General features: G+C 36.4%; 1 protein-coding gene across 4 annotated transcripts in view; it reads left to right on the forward strand.

Moving 5' to 3' along the window:
- The first annotated feature begins 377 nt into the window (after positions 1-377).
- Positions 378-26,350, forward strand: part of ZC3H15 (zinc finger CCCH-type containing 15) — a 49,534-nt gene continuing 23,561 nt past the window's right edge. For 2 of the 4 annotated variants that reach the window (XR_006220848.1, XR_006220847.1), the window contains exons 1-10: positions 378-578; positions 8,539-8,640; positions 12,996-13,107; positions 14,161-14,313; positions 14,754-14,845; positions 15,982-16,164; positions 17,734-17,880; positions 18,046-18,147; positions 18,836-18,959; positions 20,406-20,782. Coding sequence is in view for 1 of the 4 variants with exons in the window: in XM_007083869.3 (XP_007083931.1) it covers positions 504-578; positions 8,539-8,640; positions 12,996-13,107; positions 14,161-14,313; positions 14,754-14,845; positions 15,982-16,164; positions 17,734-17,880; positions 18,046-18,147; positions 18,836-18,959; positions 20,406-20,596 (1,281 nt within the window). In the remaining 3 variants the exon portion in view is untranslated. Of the gene's footprint in view, positions 579-8,538; positions 8,641-12,995; positions 13,108-14,160; positions 14,314-14,753; positions 14,846-15,981; positions 16,165-17,733; positions 17,881-18,045; positions 18,148-18,835; positions 18,960-20,405; positions 21,224-24,799; positions 24,957-26,350 lie in introns of those variants that run through there. The other 2 variants (XR_006220846.1, XM_007083869.3) reach the window with 2 other exon arrangements.

Here is a 26,350-nt window from a genome sequence, read left to right on the forward strand (position 1 = left end):
ATAGTTTGGGACCTGAGTTTTGGTGGCTGCTCGGTGATCATTCAGGATAGAGACAGTAAGGGCGACCATTAAACGAGCAAGCAGGATAAAAGAATCTCCCAACTTCAGGGAAACAGAACGCGAAGGAAGGACCCAAGCGCAGCCGGCACCAACCAGCTCGCCCCACTGATCCTGAGGCCTGCCACAACCTAGAGAGCCAGGTGGATGAGCGACATCACAAGTGACGCCAAGTCATTTTCCCACGTCCCTTCCCTGCCCCCTCCAGGCCTGCCGCGGCACAAGCGCACGCGCAGCTCCACTTCCGGGCTCCGCTCTTCGCTACCCACCATGCTCTGCGGCACCGACCTGTCGCAAAGGCCGCATTTCTGTGGTGAGTGAGCGCCTCGCTTTCCGTGCGGTGCGGCGGCGACGGAGGCCCGTGTCCTCTTCCTCCTGCCGCGGGGCCAGATCCCCTGACGGTGTCCAGCTGCGCTTAAGTCTGGCCGGTGCCACCTCTCTCCGCAATGCCCCCCAAGAAACAGGCTCAGGCCGGGGGCAGCAAAAAGGCGGAGCAGAAAAAGAAGGAGAAGATTATTGAAGTGAGTACCCACCCCCCCTCCCCCACTCATGCTGCGAGCCCTCAGGGAAGCAGCCTCCTGGTCCCCCGCTCCATGGCTCCTGCTCGCGTCTTCCGGGGCGACGTGTCCCTCTGTTTGGCTCTGTGTAGCCCACTGCCCCTTCTCCAGCCCCGTGATGAAGCTCGCTACCTCTCATCGCTATAGTGACGCTGCTGGCGCCCCCGCACCCAGCCTTTGCTTTGCTTCTCCGCCCACACGCCCGCCTTCGCCGACCCCGGTTCAAGAGGGCACCCCCACTCCAGTGCCCGCTTCAGGGATTTTGTCCTTCTCCAGTCCTTAAAATTGAAGACGTTTCTAGGCTTGTGTTTTTAAAAAGTACGCTGAATGGGGTCGGGCTAGACTCCTTCTAGCAGGCCGGCTCAGGACGAGCTTTGTGTTTTTTTACCTAACACTTAGGAGTACTAGTTACTTCTTTCGAGCCAACAAATTACCATTTCGTGGTTTTCCGATCCATTTCTAAACTGGTACAAGTTGCATAGAGAGTGTAGGTTTCTTTAAGGTCGCAGCCCACCGATTTGTACATAGCTCTTGATATATACGTTGTAAATTACATCGACAGTGCTTGAAGAGATTACGTTTCAATGTCACTAGCTGTGTTGTGTCGTATCTGAATTTATTATATATATTCATTTAGCGCACTGAACCTATATAGCTCTTTAATGGCAGAGAATACTATTGACGTTCTTGAATGTGTTGTATTTGCCTTCCAACGACTGCTAGTGAGTTTCTGAAGAGAGTGAACCATCAGTGAGTTTTAAGTAGTTCTTCCTGAGCTTTGGATGTAATTGGAAAAAAACATGACCATTTTTCTGCGTGTGGTGTACCGGAATAATGGACAGTCTTTGTGGAATCGTTACTTTTTACTACAGCCCGACCAAAATGCCTGTTGGGTGTTTTGAAATGATAAGTTTATTTATAAATGTTTACTATTTTTAATATTTGGTATTTACAGCCGTGAAAAATAGCAATGAAAGCGCTCAGGGCTGCATAGTATAAACTTAATCAGTACTTGTGTTTGTTTCTTTTCACATAATTTTTAACGTTGCTGGTTTAACCTGCCTATAAAGAATTCTAGTAATCTTGGCCAAGTTCCAATTCTGAAGCAGAACCTGTATTCTAATTGCCAATTTGTACTATTTAGAACTGTGAGGAGGCAACACAGCCAGAACTTTAATTTTTTTAATTTAAAATTTTTTTTTAACGTTTATTTATTTTTGAGACAGAGAGGGACAGAGCATGAATGGGGGAGGGTCAGAGAGAGAGGGAGACACAGAATCGGAAGCAGGCTCCAGGCTCTGAGCTGTCGCACAGAGCCTGACGCGGGGCTCGAACTCACGGACCGTGAGATCATGACCTAAGCCGAAGTCGGACGCTTAACCGACCAAGCCACCCAGGCGCCCCAACATAGCCAGAACTTTAAAGGCAGACTGTCATCTTCACATCTGTGTCTAGTATTATCGTTTTGAACAATCTGGACTACTGGCACTTAAGTGGATCCCTGGGAATGGTGATCTGCTAGCGTTCAGTGCTGTGTAAACCAAGGATATTTTAGGGATGACATTTTACTTGTCAGTTTTCTTTACTGAAAATGAATTAACATGATACAAAGTGAAATTTCCTTGTAGATAAGAAATTAAATGTTACCTGACAAAGTACCTCATGCATTATTGAGCTTTAACTCTATGAAGTTATTTGTTTCATTTGTAATTGGTAGGAGTATTTTTGTTTTAAGTAATTGTGAATGAAAGTCATTGATAGTATTTATCGACTAAGAATGTCGATAATGGCTTTGTTCATCTTGTACAAGGTTATTCTTAAGGTAAAGAGGAAGCAGCCTTAGTTTCATTAATGAAGACTTAGCCAAAGAAAAAAACAAAATTAAGACAGTTGCATTCTTTCATTCTTTAACTGACAAAAAAATACCCTAACAGAGTGGTGAACTTAGCCTGTCCCCCCCACTCCCATTTATCATAAATGATGAGCACCTTTTTAAAAATTTTTTTATTTTAATGGATGTAAGGTTTTGCAGATGGAAGTGTGTTGCATGGATATTTACTACCACTCGAGAGGTACAACAATACTGTGAATTAGTGTTAAGTTTTATCATTTGTTGTAAACTAGATTTATAGAGAAAATTCTGTTACCCAGCCTAGTTAGGAAATAATATATTCCTTTTTGTTAAATACTATAATAGGTGCCTTTTTTTTTTTTTTTAACTTTGCTAAAGCCCTAGCATGTCTTGATGGTTAGTGCATGGGGTTAAGGATAAAAATTGATTATCCAGAGCTAAAACTGATGTACCTCTCATCAGCAAAATGGAGTGAATTTCTGTATTACAGAGTTATATGATTCATGGGTTAAATGAGATGACATGTAAAATACCTGACATATGATACATACCCAATAAATGGCAGCTACTATTATTTATTAGTATTATAAATAAGAACTAGTTAGGAGAAATAATCAGACTGACCTATACAGTCTGTACAGGGCTTACTTTCTGTCACTTGAAATAATTTCTTTCTGTTGCCTACATTTTTTCTTTCCTTCTTTAAACCTCCCAAAATTTATGAATTCATTTGGATTAATAGGTATTTTTTTTCTGAAATGAGTATATTGAAAAGGTTATAGTTCTGTTAGACGTTCATGCAGTTGTCCCAAATGGCATATAGCATTTGCTTTCTTATAGCTAACATTTAATAAACTGAAGTCAGCTTTGAGAAATAAAGGGTTTGATTATGGAAAGAGAGAAATAATCTTTGTGTTTGGGACAAGTAAATAAAGGACATCCAGCCAAGGACTTGTAGCAGCAAGGAAGTAGTAATAAGACACGTATAGAGATGGGATCTAGATGTGTGAAGGATAGAGGAAGAGAAATGATTGGTTGCCAATGAAAAACTTAAGTCCAAGTCAACTGTTGATTACTTGAAGCTAGATTAACCAGCTGCAGAATATCTCTTGTATAAATGGACAACAAAAATACATTAGACAGTAAGTACGTGGGGGGGGGGGGTGCGGTGGGTGAACGTGACCAATTAATGAAATAAAACAGTGCTAGCCTCTACTTACTCTAGTGACCCAAAAGGTAGACCACAGTTATCTTGGAGCACTAGTCAGTATTGACCTGCTTTCCCAACCCCTTCCTTTTTTCAGATATCTTGTTTAAGGAGTGGAGGCTGGCTGTAAAAGAAGCATGAATATATAATAAGGTGGGAAAGGGAAGAAGGCTCAGTTTTTTTTAATGTTTATTTATTTTTGAGAGAGAGACACACAGAGTGTGAGCAGGGGAGGAGCAGAGAGAGGGAGACACAGAATCTGAAGCAGGCTCCAGGCTCTGAGCTGTTAGCACAAAGCCCGATGCAGGACTCAAAGCCATGAACCTTGAAGTCATGACCTGAGCCAAAGTCAGATGCTTAACCAACTGAGCCACCCAGGTGCCCCAGAAAAGGTTAGTTTTAAATGAAGTCTGGAGTTCACTGAATGTTAAGGCTGTGGATCCTCAGGGAGCCATCCTTTTTTAAGAAATACTACCTGTTTTCTAAACTCCTTTGTATTCAGTTTCCCAAATCTGAAACACGCACACAGACACCTACACACACTGTTCCTTCCTTATAACCTAACTTTTGGGGCCTTATTGATCCAGTAAGGACTATTTGTTTTATTTTAACCATGATTTGGATTTGATTGTAACCTCCAGTCTTCCTGTCTCATATCCCCCAGACCCCCAAATCCAGGATAATCTTCAGGTAAGTGTTTGTCCTAAATTCAAGAAAAAGGGAGAAAGTCCTTTTAAAGTATTCCAGATTATTAACCATTCTATTTTCACTAGGTGTTGTTGATTTCCCAGATCAACAATGTGGTATTCAGAAAGCTTTTTTTGTACCAACCTGCACAATAACCTAATTAGGTTTCTCTGGGAAATAGTTTTTCACAGTGGGAAGAACAAAGACTTTGCTTGGAGTCAAATATACCTTGGTTCACATTTCATCTGTGTCACTTAATAGTTAACTCTTACTGAGCCAGACATAGTTATCGATGTGTTGGAGAAAGGAGAGAAGACAGCCATCTACAAGTGATAAACTTATGCAGCTTCTTTAATTCTCTCAGTAAGATAAGTATTATTACCCTTTTTATAATTGAGGAAACAGGAACAGAGATTAAGCAATTTGCCCAAGGTTACTAAACTGGCCATTGGCAGAGCCAGGATTTCAACCCTGTAGGTCTGGCTGCAGAGTCCTGTTAACCAGTGTGCTATACGACTTCTTTGTAGTGAATCTTTTAACTTTCATAACAATCCTAAGAGGTTAGAGTGAGACCCACTTTATAAATAAGAAAACTGTGGCAAAGAAGGTAATTTGCCCGGTTTTGTTTGAGATTAGAACTTTGGCAGTCTGACTCCAGAGCTCATAAATCGTCACACTATACAGTCTGACTTAAGAAGAATTATTGAAGATTTCTGAGCTTCAGTATCCACATTTACAGAGTGAGATAATAGTACATCATAGAATCGTTAAGAGGATTCAGTAAAATAATATTGAGGTGTTTAGGTTTCGTGAATGCTAAATGGATGTGTCCCCTGTCTCCGTGGAAAATAATTTCTGAGCTCCAACCTAATTAGAGACTTTAAAAACACAACTCATTCATTATCTCTTTTAGGCTGGTTAATTATGTGCTAAAGCAGTGTAATTAAACCTGAAAAACTGTTTTTCTTCAGGGATCTGGAGCTTATATACCTCCACCAGAATCTGTTGTCATGAGTACTTCTTTCTAGCTGGTCAAGTCCCCTTAGAGGACTTTTGTCTTTCCTAAATCTTTATATGTCAGTATCTGCCTTGATATTTGGCCTTGTTTATTCATAGTTTGTTCATTTTCTGTCGTTAACGTTTGGGGCATGGTTTGAACTCCAGTTATGCTTTTCTCTGGCAAGGCATATGTAGATGCTGTTGCACTTTTGATACTGATTTCTTTTTATCTAGGGTTTTCCATCTTCCCTGCCCCCCATGAGAGCTCACTTTTTGTGAAAGGAAAGTATGGCATTTCACACTAGTTGATGTATGTCCTCACCTCTCTTCATATGTCACGTTATACTTGACCATCTTTTCTTCTTACTGAATTGAATGTTAAATTTTCTTACCTAAAAACAAGGAAAACCAGCCATAAAAAAACTCAATTTCAGCTTGTATGTACCTTCTTTTTAAAAAAGAATTTTTTTTAATGTTTTTTATTTTTGCGACAATGCAAGAGACAGAGTGCAAGCTGCGGAGAGCAGGTAGAGGGAGACACAGAATCTGAAGCGGGCTCCAGGCTCCGAGCTGTCAGCACAGAGCCCAATGCGAGGCTTGAACTCAAGAACCGTGAGATCATGACCTGAGCCGAAGTCGGACACTTAACCGATTGAGCCACTCAGGCTCCCCACCTTCTATCTTTTTTTTATATATACATAGGTTATAGAAAATTCATGTAGAATTTTGTAATATGGGATATTAAAACACGAGAATAGAAATTTAAGTAGGGGAAAGTGAAATTTTGATATATGGATGGATATAGATGTGATGAATGAATAAAAAGAGAACTTTGTAGAGCTAAACCCCTCTTCAACTTGTAGTCTTAAGAACATTGATCTATTTTATTGATTCTGAGATTCTGCAAAGTTATGTTGTGTTGGAATGTCTTCACATACTAATCCTATCAATACTGTTGTTCTTTTCCAACTTGTCCACATAGGTATTCTTTACCTATAATACTTTCTTCCTATTATCTTGTCCCTTTCCTCAGAAATAATACCAAAATAAAGGCTTCAAAATAGTCCCATTTATTTCAGACTAAATTCCTCTCAGAGGGTCTCAGGTCCCTTTCAAAAGTAAAGACCTTTTTGCCTCTTCTTCCTTTTTCAAACCCACCCATAACCGAGAATGAGAAAGAATGCAAACTCCATTTTAAAATTAAACATCTAGGGGTACCTGGGTGGCTCAATTGTTTAAGTGTTCAACTTTGGCTCAGGTCGCGATCCTCATGGCTTGTGAGTTCAGGTCTGCTTCGGGCTCTCTGCCCTGAGTGTAGAGCCTGCTTGAGATCCTGTGTCTCCCTCTCTCTCTCTGCCCCTTCCCCACTTGCATGCGCTTTCTCACTCTCTCTCTCTCTCTAAAAAATAAACACTAAAACAAATTAAACTTCTATTTCAACCTCAACCTACAAAGTTTGGTAGTGTATGGATAAGTGGGTAACTGGCTCAGTAGAACAGAGCATTCAGGCCTGACTGCCACCTAGGATTGTGTCATTAAGAACCAAGTGGATTTGCTCTGCAGAATTCTGGAAAAACTCAATAATGGGAGGCACTGGTTAATGCAGAAGATGAGAGGCTGGAAACTGAGGGTTACAAGTCTTAGAAGTAGCTGATGGTTCTTATCTACAAAGACTAAGCCAGATAATTTTCCCAATGAGAAATCAGGGGTGGAATAAATCAAGAAGCCTCTGTTTCTGGAACTCTAGGCACAAAGGAGGTGGAGGGGAGAGTAGGAGTGGGGGTGGTTAAAATATGAGACTGAAAGGAGTCTGTGCAGTGAAATGAGCTAAGAGACACTCTCTCTCACCTGCTCTCTTCTCAAGATTTTAGTCAGGCTTAATGCACTCCTAGGCAGGGGATCCTTCTGAGAAACAGAAAAGCCATTTAAAAAAAAAAGACTTCAGATACCAGTATTTGGTGATTTCCTGACAGCCTTGCCACCCATTCATCTAAGGATGGAACCCACACAGCAAGCCTCCTGTATTAGTTTCCTAGGGCTGCTGTGACAAATTGCCACAAACTGGGTGACTTAAAACAACAGAAACTTATTTTCTCACAGATGTGGAAGCTAGAAGTCTAAAATGAAGGTGTAAACAGGGTCATACTCCCTCTCAAAGCTCTAGGAAAACATCTTTTCTTGGGTCTTCCAAGATTCTGGTGGTTTCTGGCACTCCATGGCATTCCTTAGCTTATACCTACTCAAATACACACTCAAACTTGTAGAGTGGCTTCTGAATGTTTTTGTACTAGATGCTTATGAGTAGATAGCCAAAGATCATTAGTGCATTGCACATAATAAGCATTCCATATGTGATAGCTGCTATCATATTAATAGCTTTCACAAATTACTATATTAATATTCCAAATTTAAATAAGGTATCGCTTTTAGTTAGGTATACCTCAATTTTAGTATTTCCATATTAACAACAGCTAGGAATGTGTACGTTTCAGAAATTTGAGTTCTATAAATTTAACTGATTTGAAGGTCTCCTGGCTGGCTCAGCATGCAGCTCTTGATTGTGGGGTTGTTAGTTTGAGCCCCACATTGGGTGTAGAGATTACTAAAAATAAACTTAAAAAAAGTTGTTTTGAAAAGATAACTTACCAAAACAGAACAAAACAGTGCAGAACTTAATGTATCTTATGCAGTATTTCCCAAAATGTGTTCAGTACTACACAATCCTATAGGATACTCTGAGAAGAATGCATTCTGAGGTAAAATAAGATGTGGAATTGCTCCTAACTATATCCCTTCTGGTAAAGGCTCTAAGATATTGTACGCTTAAGAATTAAAAATACTGTTAACCAAACATTTTCCTAAACTTACTTGACTGTAGGTCATCTTGTCATGTATCACAATTCTGCACATCCAGAATTTATATTCAGAAACAGACTTTGGAAAAAGCATCATAGAGTAACAGGTTTAGTAATGATAAGTATGTATTGAATTGTAAAGAATCCTGGGTCATATGTTGCCTTGACTTGATGTTTTAGCGTTTTGCATGTCTATATAGCATAAGAAGGAATAGTTTTCTTACCAGTAATTAAATGAAAGAATGACTTTTAGATATGACTGAAAAAAAACAGATAAAAAATAATATAAATTGCTAAGTTATTTCTGTACTCTTTTTCATTCAGGATAAAACTTTTGGTCTAAAGAATAAGAAAGGAGCAAAGCAACAGAAATTTATCAAGGCTGTCACTCACCAAGTTAAGTTTGGTCAACAAAATCCACGTCAGGTAAATAACTTAAATTTCTGCATTTTCTTCATATGAATGTAATAAGGCGTCTGTTACAGATAAAAGTATTTGGCATGGTAATTGTATTTGAAAATGTAATCCTCCTCTAAAACTTTTCTGCATCTTCCCTTTGTTACTCAGCAATACTTCTTAGATATTCCTCCAAGCCATTTTGATATAGCTCTAATTTATTCTAATGGCTGCGTACTGTTCTAGGATGTGGATGTACTATATCCATCTGTTTCAGCTATTTATAAATGATCTCTTTGTTTCCAGCGTTTTGACACTAAGAACAATTCTGCGAGAAGTATCCTTGTACATGTGTTCTTATAGGCATTTGTGCTTTTTTTTCCTGTGGCGTAAATTATCTGTGACACATTTCTAGATCAAGGGAAATGGATTTCATTTTTTTTTCCAAAGGAAATGGATTTCTAATTTAATAAATTATGTCCCTTTCTGTAGAGATTGTAATACTTCACATTTTCATTTTCAGTACATGAGTTATAGATACTAAAGTTCTTTTTAAGGTTTTCCAATCTGGTAAGTATAAAATGAGATCTCATTTTTATTTTGTTTCCCTCACTACTAGGAGTTTGAGTATCTTTTGTTTTGGTTTGGTATGTTTTTGTTTTGTTTGAGTATCTTTTCATATGGTTGTTGACTGTCTGGGTTTGTACTTTTCTGACTTGTCTATTCATATCCTTTACTTTTCTGGATGTCTTTTTCTTGTCAGTTATGAGAGACACTTTATGTCTGCATTACAGATAATTTGTGATGTTTCTGTTATATTTGCTATACAACAATTTTCACTTTTTGTATTGTTAGATATGTCTGGATTTTTTAAATAATCTGCACTACTAGATCATGTATGTTTTCTTACAGTCTATAATTTGTCATAAATTTTTATGTCACAAAGTTAATTTTCTTTCAAATGAATAGCCACTCATACCAGCATCACTTACCACTGAATTGAGATACTACTATTGACATATAGTAAAGTCTCAAATATGTTAGGATCCATTTCTGGATTCTCTTTTATGTTCTATTTATTATATGTCCATAAACTAGTGTCACATTGATTTTGATTCTTGTGGCCTTCTAACATATTCTATTAGATATTAAAGGGAGTCCTTTCCCCCAGATGTTACTCCTTTTATATTTTTCTTGGCTACCTTAGGCATTTATTCTTCCATATGATTTTGAAATAATTTTATCTATTGGCAGTGCATTCAAAAAAAGTTAGTCCCTTTTCTTCAAGTTATTTAAATCTTTCACTTTCTTGAATTTAAGATTTTACAGACCTGCATCTATACTTTTAAAATGTACTTTTTTCACCACTCTGTCCTTTTTCTTAACTTTTGGAAATACTTTTCTTTTCATCTGTGATATCAGAATATATATTTGTGATCCCAATCTGAAACAAATTTCTGTCACTCAGATTATCTCTTTAAATTAGTGCCTCCAACATAGAGGCACAGCCAAAAACTATTAATCTTCCATGGTGCTAATTTAGTAGCCTGGTTTAATAAAAATTCATGCTGAGATCTTGGAGTCAGATCAATTTGGGTATGAATTCCCCTATCTTCTTTGTTATATGATCTCAAGTTATTTAGCAACACTGGTCTTAATGTGTACAGTGGAAGGGCACTTACCCTTGTAAGGTTCCTATGGTGGTTAAATGAGAACATAACATAAATCTTCTGGTGTAATACAGGTGTGTGGAAATAATTCACTTTTCTTCCCTTATCCCTTTTTTCAATCCTATTCTGCTCTCCATATTTTCACTTGTGAGAAGTATATTGACTGGTAATTTTATATTTCATAGACCTGAGAAAGTCATAGCATTCGTGGTGGTGGTAATTAGGATTCGTAGTACATTCAGGATTATATTTTTTGATAATTTCTTGGGTACCTGGGCTTTTATCTGTGAAATGAGCAGCAGTCCTGCTGTTAGAGCCAGGCAATAGGCACCCTACTGTAGGCCTTGTGTTGCAGAGGATGACCCTACTCTTTTGCCTCCAGACATAGCTCTCCCACAAGCAAGGAGTCAGTGAGGTCAAGGGAATTTGCACCATCTCTCTCCACAATAGTTCAGGGCCTACAGAGGTCACGTTACCCATGTTTATCTTAGAGTATCCTGTGCTGCCAATATGCCTGAAGTAGTCAAAGGTAGGGTGTGTGTTCACTTCAGTGACACATGTATGACAAAAGAAGGGTGTGTGCTAGGAGTGTGGACAGAGCCTGAATCCACACCATATCCTACCCCATACCTTCCACCTTCATGCACTCACATGATGGGATGAAATTCAGGGTGGGAAGAGGAGGAGGAGGAAGGCGTTGACTGTTGCTTTACTGCCATGCTCCAGTGTAGAACTCCATGGAACCTGAGCATTTTAAATTTGAACCTGTCCTTCCAGGTCACAAGGTATATTTCTTAAACAGAGGTATAAACCATACTTTGTTTAGCATTAGCTTGATTTCTAACTTACAAATATTCTAACTTACAAAAATGGTTTATGAAGCCTCCGTTGTACTCTTGCTCTAGGCCCCATAAATGTTAGACATGTGCCTAGTGAGCAAAAGATATTTTCATTAAGATAAAATGACTTAAATTTTTTCTTTTTAAAAAATGGTTTACAATTTTTCTGTTTAAACACATCCCATCACATCATCAAAGTCAGGATTTGGGATGTCTTTAACCTAGCATTTAGTTATTCCCTTCCTAAAATTTCTTCTTCCATGAATACTTCTTTGCGCTGGATTTCTATCTATTTCTTTGATGTTTCTTGGACCCTTTTGTAGGCTTTTTAAGGTTCTGTTGCCTCATTTAATATTGGTATTCTTCAGGGAACTGTGCTCTTGTCACTTTTTTTTCCTTGTCACTTCTTTATGCTGTCCTATCTCATACACCCTAAAGTTTTAATTATCTATAAGCTGTTTCTAAAATTTTTATTTTAAAGCAGACCCTCTCCAGATACCAAGATCCATGTCCACTTGCCTTCTGAGTATTAGCTCTATCCAGATGCTCTGTAAGCATCTCGTACTCAGTATGTCTAAAACTGAGCTCATCTCTAATTTCTACCCTGAAACCTGTTCCTCTTGTATTCCCTGTCTCGTTTAACAGCACTAACCATAAATGTGATAATTCTAGACTCCGCCCTCTCGCTTACATTTTATATCTAGTCAGTCACTTAGTAGTGTCAGTTCTGCCTCTTTAAGAGCTCTCTCTCTCACTTCTCTCATCTTTTCTGCATCCTTGCTACTAATGTCTATGTTAAGCTCTTGTGTTTTCTTGCCTACAGCAGTTGCATTAGCCTCCTAATTTTCCTTGCCATTCTTTGGCTCCTTCTAGTCCACTTTTCACACAGTTGCCATTGTGATCTTTATAAAACACTGTCTGATTATGTCATTGACTTACTTTAAGCCTTTGAATTTTCCCTGTCACCTACTGATACAGTCCAAACTTTTCATTGATGTTTCTCATACCCTGTTCCTTCTGGTGCCTGTATCTTTGCATTGGCTGGCTCTCTCTGCATTCCTTTCCTTGCTCATCAGAAGAATTCATCCATAAAGTATTAGCTCAGTCTGATTTTTATAGGCATGTAGGTAGGCATTCCTTGTTCCCAGAGAACCACATATTATATTATAGTTGTTGACATGTCTGTCTTCCCACTAAATTCTGAGCTTCTTTAAATAAGCATCTTTATCTTTTCATCTTTGTATTCCCTGTCATCTAACATAGGACCTGACATATAAATATTTGGATGAATCCTCTAATCATATTAGGTATGTAAATCGTGTGCCTGGGACTGTGTCATATGTCATATTTGTTTTGTTTAATCTCCCACATTGACCTAGCTCAGTGTTTTCCCACAAGGGTACTGTAGGTATTTTGGGTGGTACAGTTCTTTATTGTGTGGGACTGCGCATTTCCTAATGTTGGCATTTCTGATCTTCAAAACGCACCCACATGTTTCTGGGGAGTGGGTGGTTGTCATAAGAAGAAAATCCCAGGTGAGAACCATTTACTAAAAAAGCTGGGCATGTAGCAAATGCTTAATAAATGCTTATTGCTGTAAGCTTTTGAATATGCTTTTTACTTGGCATGGTACCATTTATAAATTTTTTTAAAAGTCAACTGATATAAAATCTCGCAGTTTCGTTTAAAAGTTTAACCACACTATTTAATATATACCGAAAAGCCATTGTAACACTGATACTAAGAGGTAAGGACTATGTACGTGTACATGTGTGAATGTTTTGTTATGTTAGTGATGCTATAATGTACTATTGTATAGTGAAAACAATTTTATTATATGAAATCAAATTACATATTATACCTGGGAATATTATAGGTAGCACAAAGTGAAGCTGAAAAGAAGTTGAAGAAAGATGACAAGAAGAAAGAATTGCAAGAACTAAATGAGCTGTTCAAACCTGTAGTTGCTGCTCAAAAAATAAGTAAAGGTAAACTTTAAATGTGAGGGTATTATTTTTATCAAATAATATCAAATATCAATATCAATAATATCAAATCAAATATTCATGGTTAAAAACTCTTAATTTATTTTATGAATACACAGACACAAAAAAAAAAAATAGCAGAAACAGACCCATAAATTACAGAGAACAAACTGATGGTTGCTAGAGGGAGAGGGACTGGGGGGCGATGGGCAAAAGGGTGAAGGGGAGTGGGAGGTACAGGCTTCCACTTATGGAATGAATAAGTCATGGAGATAACAGGTACAACATAGGGAGTGTAGTCAGTGGTATTGTAATAGTGTTGCATGGTGACAGATGGCAGCTATACTTGTGGTGAGCATAGCATACAGACTTGTCAAATCGCTGGGTTGTACTCCTGAAACTAATGTAACATTGTGTTATCAACTATACTTCAATTAAAAAAAAAAAGTCAATTTGTTTTAATGTCTGTTTTCTTCAGATTATAAGCCAGTGTGTCTGCTATGGAAATGATCCTTCCTTTGTCAAAATCTGTATCAGTGACTTTTTTATGAGCCCTTTGTTTATCTGCTCAGCTATGTGATTGTACAACTATAACTCCAGCTACTAGCCCCCCACTTAAGGCAAAATTAAGGATTAGACAGTCCACTAATTGATTTATAATATCCATTCTTTGGTGGTGGCCAAGGCAAACCTATGGTTCTATAAATTGTAAGTTCTGAACTCTTGGCAGTATACCTCTGTGTATATTTCTCTTTTGCCTCTGCTTCATTGACTCCAACTAGACAATGACTATGGAATGTGTAGGAGTTTGTTTGGTTTCCCACCCCTGGAAGTGAGAGTAAGAACGGTAAGAATAAAAGAAACAAATGCAGATATGAAATGCTGTAGAAGGGACTTTAAAGAAATGTCTTAACAGTCACTTGTAAGTGGCATTTTCCTCTCACATCAGTGAATAGAAAAATAACCAGTTCACCAACAGTAATTATATCTCAGATAGAAGCTATACTTTGTGATCTGGCAGATTGTAATACAAATATCGTGTGCCATTTGACATAGGTGCAGATCCCAAGTCTGTGGTGTGTGCATTTTTTAAGCAAGGACAGTGTACTAAAGGAGATAAATGTAAGTTCTCTCATGACTTGACTCTGGAGAGAAAGTGTGAGAAGCGAAGTGTTTACATTGATGCAAGAGATGAAGAACTTGAAAAAGGTATTTTTTTAAGACCTTTTCTTAAAACTATCTTTTGGTTGTTACCAAGATATTTAGTACTTGAAGAATATTTTGGTCTTTATGAGGGCTGTGTTTGGATGGATGGATGGATGGATGGATGGATGGATGGATGGATGGATAGATAGATAAAATTGTTTTCCATAAAGTCTGAATTTATAGCATTATGTCCTTGATTAAATGAATTTTGAATTTTTCTCACCCTCTCTTCCAGTACCACCTTCTTACTTGTCTAAACTACGTAGGATTTTGGTGGATAATTTCATAACACTGTTTATTCCTACCTATGGCATAATTTAAAGAAAATGTGTTAGGTCATAAGTCTTATGATACAGTTTTCCTGTTTAAGGAGATAATGCAATATGTTTTGGAAACAGTAGATAAAATTATAGTATTTAGTTTTCATATCTCTTTTTATTTAGATACTATGGATAATTGGGATGAGAAAAAACTGGAAGAAGTAGTGAACAAGAAGCACGGTGAGGCGGAAAAGAAAAAACCAAAAACTCAAATAGTATGTCCTTTTCTTGAATTGAGTTGCTGTGATATTTATCATTAGGGAGAATTATGTGGCAAGGTATTTGCTGCCATTTTCTACTGGATTATTTTTTAAATTATTGGATCTTTTGATAAAGTGCATCAAGCTTTGTTTTTGGAATTTACAAGTGTAAGTTCTATAAAATTAGATTCTTAATTCAAAAGTAACCTTTGAAAACCATGTGACTAAAGTCTTCAAATACCATTTTTTGAGGTGATTTTACTTTCTATCAAACATGGATGAATACAATTACATATTCAGATAAGAATTCTTTCCTTATTTTTTGTGCAAAATGAATGGAAGGAGAATTGATAAACACTCTGTTTTAGTGGTAGGTAGACTTTAAATCAAGAAGGTTGAAAATATTGTGACATGAATTGCAAAATGAGCTTTGGGTAGGTAATGGCTCTAGTATTCCAGGAAATGTACTTTTAAAAATCGGTGCCTGTTTCTCAGACCTTCCATTCATGTCCACATATTTATCTGTAGGGAGGTTATGGTGAAAAACTGTGGTGTGCTAGAAAATTTCTGAATACTGGTTTAACTTATATCTGTTGTATTTTTTCGGGAAAAGAGTATTGTTAGTCAGTTTTTCTTATTTCTGAAGTTTATTACATGAGGCTTCAATGCAGTTGTATCCTTTGTTGTTCCTTTTGTACTTTGCTTCCTTTCTCTCTTCATAGATGTGAGAAAATGCCTATAATTTCAGATATTTCAAATAATGTATCATTATTGCACGTAATTAGTTTTTAAGAAGGATCAAGCCAAAACAAAATCATTGGTTTTAGTTTTTTATAACCATTTATATTTTTTCACTTCTTTAAAAATCAGACTGGGTGTATATTTACAAAGGCTAAACTGAGACATGTCCTTTTGTATAATTCAGAATTTGGAACAGTGTTGAAAATTTTATGTAAATCCTCTCTAAAGGGAGTTTGCCATTGTATTAAAAATTTTAAGATTATATGTACATTTCTGCACAAAGTGTGCTCTGTACATAAGTGAGTAGCATAAGGATGTGAATAAGAATGTACTTGTTCCATAAACTTCAGCATTTACCTTGGAAATGGACTACGCTGAGCCACTACTTGTGAATATTATTGTGTCTATAGGTGTGCAAGCATTTCCTTGAAGCTATTGAAAACAACAAATACGGCTGGTTTTGGGTATGCCCTGGAGGTGGTGATATTTGCATGTATCGTCATGCACTTCCTCCTGGATTTGTATTGAAAAAAGATAAAAAAAAAGAAGAGAAAGAAGATGAAATTTCATTAGAAGATCTAATTGAAAGAGAGGTAACTAGAATTTTCTCATGCTATGAAACTAAAGCAGTATTTATTGGGAAATTATAATATTTACCACTTGGGGGCATTAGCATGTTATGAAAGGGAAAGAGACCTTTTCCCAAAGTTGCCTTACTTTTTATTTAGTTTTTTTTGTATGTCTAAAATGTAAACCTAGCCATAATCGTTAGCCCATCATGACATTAATTTTGGGATTATAAAATAACTTCTAATGCTATTGGCTTATCAAATAAATTCTTTCTGTAAGATTGATATACTAGTATATTCATTAAAATAATATTCAGATTGAACTTGAAGTTTTAGATGTTTTTCCTGATGTCTTATTCTTTAGCTATTTTACTAATCAAATGTGTTAAAGGAGACAACTTCTACAGTTTTTCAGTTCATGTTTTTTCATCATTCCTGGACTCAAAGCACTCACTCTGTTGATAGAGGGGAATATGTCTCATTGAAGAGAATCTTCCGCTATTCATTTCTGGCTCAGCACAAAAGAGGTTTACTCCATGAAATAGTAGACACGGCTACTGAGTTAGATATGGCTTTTGGGAGTGACAGGAAAATGTTGAGATTATTGGAAATTCTAGATTTAGGGTTGGATATTTCAAATTATATCCAGTTTTCCCTTCTTTTGGATAACCTAAATAAGTTGTATAAATGTCTAAGGTTGGGATTATATATAAAAATGGTCATATTGTTTAGTGTCTCACAGGAGGCAATATGCTATAATAGAGTCAGGTATATTTGAGAATGTTTGTATCCTAGTTCTACAACATATTAGCTGTTAACCTTTGGTAAATTTCCAATCTCTTTCTGTTCGCTTATTTGTGGGGATCAATGTGGTAGCATATGTGTATAAAGCATTCAGTACCAAATACCTGGCAGATGGTCAGCAAGTATTATTTTTCCATACATTTATTACTTGATTATTGGCTCTGAGGAGATGATGTTTTTGCTTAGTTTTTTTCCTCATCTCCTGAGGAACACAAATGAAACCTGGGTATTGTCATAGTGTTTTTCATATTTTTTTGTTTTCATCAGTTAACTTATGTTAAAACAATTTCTCCTGACAAGTTTTCCTCACTTTCAATTTTGAAAAGAAATCCAGCTCAGGATAATATATTTTACTGCATATAGAAGTGTTTGTTTTTCTGGGGCACCTGGGTGGCTCAGTCGGCTGAGCATCCAGCTCTTGATTTCAGCTTAGGTCGTGATCTTAGAGTTTGTGAGATCGAGCCCTGCATCAGACTCTGCGTTTACAGCATGGAGCCTTCTTGAGATTCTGTCTTCCTCTCTTTGTTCCTCCCTCGCCTGCACGCATGCTTGTGCTTTCTCAAAATAAACGTTAAAAAAAATAAACAATGTTTCTCAAAATAAACATTAAAAAAATGTCTCTCTGGACACTCGTTTTGCTCATTGCTACATAAAATGAAAATGAATCAATTTATTCTAAATTTGATGTCTTAGTCACAGGTAAAGACTTACTTGCATTAAGAGAAAACTCTTAAATACTATTAAAGGTGATTTGGTGGGGAATAAAAAACAACTCTTTTCTCTTTGCAGCGTTCTGCCCTAGGTCCAAATGTTACCAAAATCACTCTAGAATCTTTTCTTGCATGGAAGAAAAGAAAAAGACAAGAAAAGATTGATAAACTTGAGCAAGATATGGAAAGAAGAAAAGCAGACTTCAAAGCAGGGAAAGCATTAGTGGTATGTCCCAAACTCACCCGAATAGATTCTTTATTCTTTCTTTCATTTTATAATTTCTGTGCCATGCAAGAATTTATTGTAACTTAATCATGTGTATGTCTGAAATCAGTAACCAAGAAATGTTTGAAATTTGCCCTGAGTCGATATGTTTGTGTACCTGAATAGATTAGTGGTCGTGAAGTGTTTGAATTTCGTCCTGAACTGGTTGATGATGATGATGAGGAAGCAGATGATACCCGTTACACCCAGGGAACAGGTGGTGATGAGGTAAGAGGAAGCTTTGGCACTTCTGCTCATGTTGATGGAGAGAGCCAATAGAAAGTAACAGAGTAACATGGTTAAGAGTAGCAACGCTGGGACATTGGTTCAGATCCTGACTCTAACCTGAGAAATCACCTATACTATTGGTCTCCACACTCTTCTATAATAGAGACATGCAAGGTACTTGTGAGAATTAAATGGATTAATAAAATTATAATTCTTAATAAATTAGAACAGTGACTGGTATAGTTAAGTACCTGTATGTATTAGCTGTAAAAAGTATGTGTTTTATTTTCCCTCTAAAAGAAAAAAAAGATTTGTTTGTTTTCTAATATTTTATACTGAAAAAGAAAGTACAGAGTAGGAAGCAGGAGACAACTGCAGAATCATTTAGTTATAGGCAAACGTAGCTGACTATTCATTCTTGGTATGGTATAAAATTCTGACTTCTGTCTTTGAGTTGAAAATAAAAACATCATATTCTATATGTCAGAGGAAGAAGCTTGAAATATGGCATTGTTTTTCTTTTTCTCAAGTTTAGAAAAAGGAATGAATTTTGACAGTTGTCAATCATTTGTTTTCACTTGGCATTAGTGAAAATTTTGTTTCACTAAGATAAATGTCAGAGGTAAAAGGCAAGTAATTTATTAAAACTGTCCTCCTAAGTAACAACTTTCTTTTCTGTGTTTTTAAGGTTGATGATTCAGTGAGTGTAAATGACATAGATTTAAGCCTGTATATCCCAAGAGATGTAGATGAGACAGGTATTACTGTAGCCAGTCTTGAAAGATTCAGCACGTATACTTCAGAAAAGGATGGTAAGTAAGCTAACTTGTGTGTAATTTGAAGAACTAGGATTCTGTCTAAAGAGGGAAGGGGGTAGTTTAGACCACACTGGCAAACTTGGATGCCTGCAGGGACCAGACTGGCAACATAAATGTGTGGTTTGACTGTATATAGAAATAGTGAATAGTGGAAGCTGTAGAAATGGGTGACTGGGTGGATATTGAAGCCATTAACTGAAACTAGAAGGGGACAGAAATGAGTTTGGAGATGTAGGTAATCAGTTTGGGATTTCATGATATGAGAACATTCTAGAACACACTGCAGATCTCAGTGTTCTGGAGTAGTCAAAAGAGGGAAAGCTTAGGAAAGACACTGAGAAGGACAGAGGAAAATTAAGAAAGAAGTTTCAGAAAAATCAAGTAGGATGAGAACTGGAAATAATTCTTCAGTTGCTGTTAGGGAAGAAGTTGTAGGAACAGGGTGCCAGTTTTCATCAGGACTGCGATGATAAGAGGAATGAGGAGAAAAATAAGCACATATGTAATAGTGCCATGACTGAAGAGTTTGAAGAGAAGTGAAAGTTCAGCATGGTTAGTATGAGAGAAAAAGGTAGGAAGAATACTAATCAAGGCAAAGGTTGAGAGAGCAAAACTAAAACTTATTTTTACAATAAAGGAATACAAGTTATAACTTGAAAAACTGGCTTGCCTTCCTGAGATCCAAGTGCTGTAAGACAATATTATCTTAATGCCAGTATGGAGACCGATTTGCTCCTTTTACAAGTAGGACTTTGGTGACAGTAGGTATGATTGTAAGAACTTCCGAGGCTATAATCCCTAAGATTTTTGTGATCAGAGATGTTTGAAATAGCTAAAATCTACATTAGGCTATTAAAAATTATCTTTGTGTAAATATTGGTGTCACGAACACAAAAAGACTGCATTTTTGTTTTCTCAGTCTTTTCGAGCCTGTAAGGAAAAGTAGCTGCATAGCCCTAGTCTAGGTTCTTTTTTCACAGCTTGATGACAGGATGAAATGTTTTTGGATTCACATGTATTTGCACCATTACAACTGGTGTGATTTAACTACTGTTACCCCAACCAAAAGCTAAGTAGCTGCTTAAAACATTTTTTGATTCCATAATTATTTATTCAAATAAAATATGTGGAAGTTGACCATTTAAAACCTAATTGCTAGGTCAGGTAGGAAACAAAATTGTATAAGGTAAATCTTGTTCTCAAATGTATAGACTGTTAAGCAGTTAAATGTCTATAGTACAAGACATACCTTACACTAGGTCTAGGTAATTGTCACAAATAAGCTTAGAAAAAGAAAGATCAGGTCTTGGTGGAGTAATCTTAGGGAAGGCTTTCATGAAAAAAGGAAAAGAAATGTAGTATCAAGTGTGTGACTATCAATTGCTAATGGAATAGTGTTTTTTGTTTCTGGGCCTTATTGATTTCAATATTTATTTTTAGAAAACAAATTAAGTGAAGCTTCCGGAGGTAGGGCTGAAAATGGTGAAAGAAGTGATTTGGAAGAGGACAACGAAGGGGAGGGACAGGAAAATGGAGCCATTGATGCTGTTCCTGTTGATGAAAATCTTTTTACTGGGGAAGATTTGGATGAACTAGAAGAAGAATTAAACACACTTGATTTAGAAGAATGACACCAAACAAGTCTGAAAAAATTAAGCCAGCTCGGCATGAGTTGAAATTGACTACAGTAATTTTTTTCCACCTAGAATTCTTCAACAGGATGTTTATTTCCCATGCTGATTCTGGAGGGCTTACTCTCCTCCCAAAAAGGAATATTCTCCCTACGTCTTGTCTTCTGACTTTGGCTACATCTCATAGTAAGTTCAGAGTAGTTCATGATAAATTGAAAATATAATGGTCATTGCAGAAAATGATTGTTGTAACTGTCCATTCAAGTAGGAAGTGTAACTGCTTTTCCAGCTTTTGATTTTCATTGGGCATGTATTATAAGAACAACATAAATTTAAATTTAAAATACCTTTCATTTAATGCAGTTTTTAATGAGTGATTTCGTTTTCTTTGTATTTATATGTTTTGAAGACTGCCTTTAAAATATGAGCACTGTATTTCATAAAGGAAACTGCATATGCAGATTCAGTATTGTATATCTTGGGACAATTAGATGGACATATAAAAGGAAACTTCTTTAACCTGACAGAATCAGCTGCAATGCCCTGTGTTAAACTGTTTTAAATGTTTCCCTCTTCTTTTTTGCCAATAAAGTTGTAAATAAAGTCCATCATACATTAAAATCCAAATATGGTCCTTTTTTTTTTTAAGTTTTTATATGAATATTTTCTTAAAACCTCTAGCTTAAGGATTTTAATTAAATATTATCTCGTATAGTTACCACAGAAGGAACAGACATTTAAGGATTCTCTTAACTGGATATGGACTTGTGTAGAATACTGACAGTACTACTATGAGTTTAGTAAACTGTTATGAATTTGGCCTTAAGAAGAGACTGTAGGTAATGCTACAGGAAAGTCTAATTTCCTGAATTGATAGATACCAGCCTAATTAAATATCACCCTACAGTTGAACTAAAAACTGCTTAGCATCATTGTGGAGATGGCTGATATTACAGTAGTATATACTGAAGTTTGATTACTATGAAAGCATGTAAACAAATCCACCAAAAAACTGAGCTGAGGGTCTTTGTCATTGAGTTCCCATGAAAAATTAGGGTGATACTTTAAAATAATTTTTTTTGATGTTTATTTTTGAGAGACAGAGTGTGAGTGGGGGGAGGAGCAGAGAGACAGGGAGACACAGAATCTGAAGCAGGTTCCAGGCTCTGAGCTGTCCAGGCTCTGAGTTGTCCCTATGCAGGGCTCACACCCACAAACCATGAGATCATGACCTGAGCCGAAGTTGAACCACCCAGGCGCCCCAAGGGTGATACATTTTAAATGGACATAATTTGCAAATGACAGATTTGTACTAGTTAACACCTTTCTGTCACTTTATTTTCAAATATTAATACAGTGCTGCTTTTGTTATCTGCAAGTATAAATGGGTTTTAAAGTTATCAAGATAACATAGTATTAACATGTCGGGTGACCTGAGCCCTAATCTCATATTTGCCTCAGATAAATTGTATGATTTTTAAATCGGAATCTTAGTTTCTTCATCTGCCTATAGCAGTTAAAGTGCTTCTTAATTGTAAAACCTAAGAAAAGATTATTATAAATCTTGTCAAATGATATCAAAGTTGATAATGAAATAGACTTTCTATCAATTCAGTACTAGTACTGACACTTTTCAGATGTAGAACATGAGCCAAGTTTATTTTCCATATGCAATGAAAGTATACTGAAATACTCTGCATATAAAAAGACTGCTTGAGTTTTAAAGTTTTTATCTATGAAAGATTTGTTTCATTCTTTATACAAAAGTTTTAAATGTTAGTAATTACTATTTTAATAATGAAACATTTTCAAAATAATCCAAAGAGCTTAAATCTTTCTAAAGCTATAACCCAAGCAATCTTTTTTTTTTTTGAACCCATCTAACACTTTTCTGAATAATTATATTTACCTTAGACCCTACCTTTGGTCCATTTACTTTAGACTGTAAGGCGTTTGTGTGTATGTTTAATGTATATGGTATAAAGTATTACTAGCTTGGGGCACCTGGGTGGCTCAGTCTAAGTGTACGGACTCTTGGTTTTGGCTCAGGTCATGATCTCATGATCTCACAGTTCAGCAAGATCAAGCGCTGCATCAGGCTTTGCTCTGACAGCTCAGAGCCTGCTTAGGATTCCCTCTCTCGCTCTCTGCCCCACCCCCGATCGTGCATGCACACACACACTTTCTCTCAAAATAAATAAATAAACATTAAATAAATAAATACTGTTTTACAGCAAACATGATTTTGAAAACCCACATTTTCTTTAATAAGTGAGTCAAAGAGATGATGCTACAGTGGAGGCAATTTTTGATATCTACAGTTCCTTAAATCTAAGGTGGTCTTCATCTATCTTGCCCTTAGGTTTCTTCCATTATAAATACAATAAAAACTGTTCAGAGAACGCAAAAGTATTTTAATATGAGAAAAAGTACAAAATTAAATCCGCTTCTAAAATAACATATTTCAGAGGCCAGTAGGTAGAGTTTTGTATTGTTCACAGTACAGTTACCTTATATTGGTACAGTAAATGTGAAAATGGCTCCTCTTTTCAAACCCATTTGCACTAAGTAGTTTTTTCTTACAAATCGTTATGTGTATCCCATGATTAACAGTACATCTCTGTAATCTAATTTCAGTTATACGACGAAGCTTCATTTTAAAAGTTTGTGGTTTATGGGACTCCTGGGTGGCTCAGTCAGCTGAGCTTCTGACTTTGGCTCAGGTCATGATCTCACGGTTCACGAGTTCAGGCTCACTTTGGGTTCTCTGCTGTCAGCGTGGAGCCCACTTTGGATCCTCTGTCTACCTCCCCTCCCCAACTCGTGCTCTCTGTCTCTCAAAAAAAAAATAAATAAATAAAAGATTTGTGGTTTAAACATTCAGAACTTAACAATGTTAAGCCTTCCTCAGAAGGGGAACTATGGCTTTGCACTTATTTCCTTATAGTCTATAAAATGAGATTCTTTTCCCAAATGTAACAACTTCTCATTTTCTCCTTAACCTAGGAGATTCATCAGCCCTCACTCTTTTTATCCTATTTACCATTTCTTTGGTAGTTAATCTCTAGGGAATACTAATGTTTTCAAAGGAACATACATCAGTTTCATTCTACATGTGCAGATTTCTACCTGTGAATCCTTGAAATTATCTCTTTTTTTATCTTAGTCTTAAGGATCTGTATTTCAGTGACAAAGGTCATCTTACCACCTTTACTACTCTACATATTTTAAGAATTTTATGGTGTTTCCATATTTAATAATTATTCATTTTGAGTAAATTTGTCTGTAGCATGTATAGAAATGTAGTATCAAAGAATGCATCATTGAAAGTACTTGAGTAATGGAGACCCCTCAATTTAAAAGTACAGTGTATAAGGGCACCTGGGTGGCTCAGTCGGTTAAGTGTCCAACTTCAACTCAGGTCGTGATCTCATGGTTTATGAGTTCGAGCCCTGCGTCAGGCTCTGTGCTGACAGCTCAGAGTCTGGAGCCTGCTTCAGATTCTGTGTCTCCCTCTCTGCCCCCCCCCACCCTCCCGTCTCTCAAAAATGAAAAAAAAGTTTAAAAATTTTAAAAAGTGTAGCGTATAATACACTAATTGTGTAGATCACTTCATGTTTGTGCATTATTGTATATATTGTGTGTATTTCACTTAGAAAAGTTCTGTGTAGAAGAAGTAGAATCCATTGCATTAGTAGGAATGTTCATCCTTGAAATTTTACTCAGTATTGAATAGATAATGAAAATAAAGACTTAAAAAGAAAGAAAGTAAAGACCGTAGTAACTATATCCATTTCATAATTTTGTGAATTAACATGAGTGAGAAGCCAGTTAATTTGTGGAGACAATGTATAACTATACCAGCTGTCACCCATTCAGTTGTATTCAAGCTAGATTAGCCAACTACATTGGTGGCTCACTCCATGGATCATTTTCTTCTAATATGCTAAGAATTATTAGCTATTTCTATATCTCTTGCACTGATTACCCATCATGGGAGGAAAAGTAAATATTTAATTAACCTCTTTTATACTCCAGATCTATCTTCCACCCCTGGAGGGGTGGAAATTAATTGCTAATAGCTGCAGCCTATTTATCTTCAATAAAAAAGTAGGACCAAAAAGAATTAGGATATAATCTAGTTTGCGCTAATCATTGCCATTTGTTAATTACTTGCTTGGTCTTCTACATTTTTTTCCCCAGCTCAGTCTTTTAATGGGAAGGGTAAAGCCTCAACTATTTAATATGCAGCCTTCAAGAACCCTTAGATGTGTGAAATGGCTTATATACAGGAGACCCCATTCATCCCTGACACCCATCTTACCCCTCTCCTCTCCCAAGAAGATTTTTGGCAGCAAAGAATTCTTTTTAATTATTGATCATTCAACATTAGAGGTAACTAAAAAATTATTTAATTTGTAGGTTTATTACCCATGTGGTTTCAGATTGATGATATGTATAAAAGTCAACACCATATGAAGGATAAAAGTAGATACACTTTATTTAAAAAGCCAGTAGAATCACTATTAAAATTGATAAGGAACTATCAACACAGGTGACTTATCTATAAGAAAATAGTATTTAGAAGACTGGGAAGACATTCACTGGAACAAGTAGTCTTATAACTTGCTAGTCATAGAATTCTATGGGGGTGCCTGGGTGGCTCAGTCGGTTGGTTAAGTGCCTGACTTTGGCTCAAGTCATGATCTTGTAGTTGGGTGGGTTCGAGCTTAGAGCCTGGAGCCTCCTTCAGATTCTATGTCTCTCCCTCTCTCTGCTGCTCCCCAACTTGCACTCCATCTCTCTCTCAAAAATAAACACTTAAAAAAAAGAACCATATATCCATATATAGCATGTTACTGTACAAACAATATTCTTTAAAAACAAGGGAAATGGTTTAGGATCAATTTTCTTAATTCATTTGCATGAAGTCAAAAGGTTTCATCTGGGCAAGAGCATAAATACACTTGATCTTTTACATGTGTCATGTGCATGTAAAAGGAAGAAAGAAATCGTTTAAGGTTTCTAAAACTGGGTATGAGAACGTCGTACTTGATTATTACAAATAAGCATGATGAATTCCACCTGATAAATTCACTTTAAATGAAATACATTAATGCTAACTATAACATTTGAAAAAGCACAGTTCCATGCCCCCATATTTCAAATTTGAAGAATATCACCAGACACTTAGCAATTAATTTCAATCAGCTATTTCTATTAAGGAGTAAACTATGATAAAATTCCCAAAATTAGAAGAACCAAACTTACCCTGTTCACATGTCTTTGTCCCCTCACACCCCACCCCACAGTTTATGTAAACACAATTATTCAAAGAAATACAAGATGAAATAAGGTAAACATTTGTTGAAGAGAAGAATATCAGATAGTATTCTGTTGTTTGCAAATAATTGAGTTTGAATTTTCAAAGGCTTGAATATCAATATAATAATAATAATAATATAATAATAATAAATAAGCCATACCAAAATGCTGTGTGGTTTTAGCAAGCACTCTGAAATTTTTCATGGAAAATTGGAAGTGCTACAGAAATGCACTCTAGAATTTTTTTTATTATGTTTGAAAAAACATTTCTTCAAATCATTTTTTTGATAGTATTCAAATCTTCAAAAGACAGTTTTCAGGTCATTTCTAAAGATTAATGTTTATTTTTGAGAGAGAGAGAAAAATATGAGCGGGGGAGGGGCAGAGAGAGAGGGAGACAGAATCTGAAGCAGGCTCCAGGCTCTGAGC

This window comes from Panthera tigris, chromosome C1 (genome assembly GCF_018350195.1).
Source record: "Panthera tigris isolate Pti1 chromosome C1, P.tigris_Pti1_mat1.1, whole genome shotgun sequence".
In the NCBI taxonomy this organism is placed as follows: Eukaryota; Metazoa; Chordata; class Mammalia; order Carnivora; family Felidae; genus Panthera; species Panthera tigris.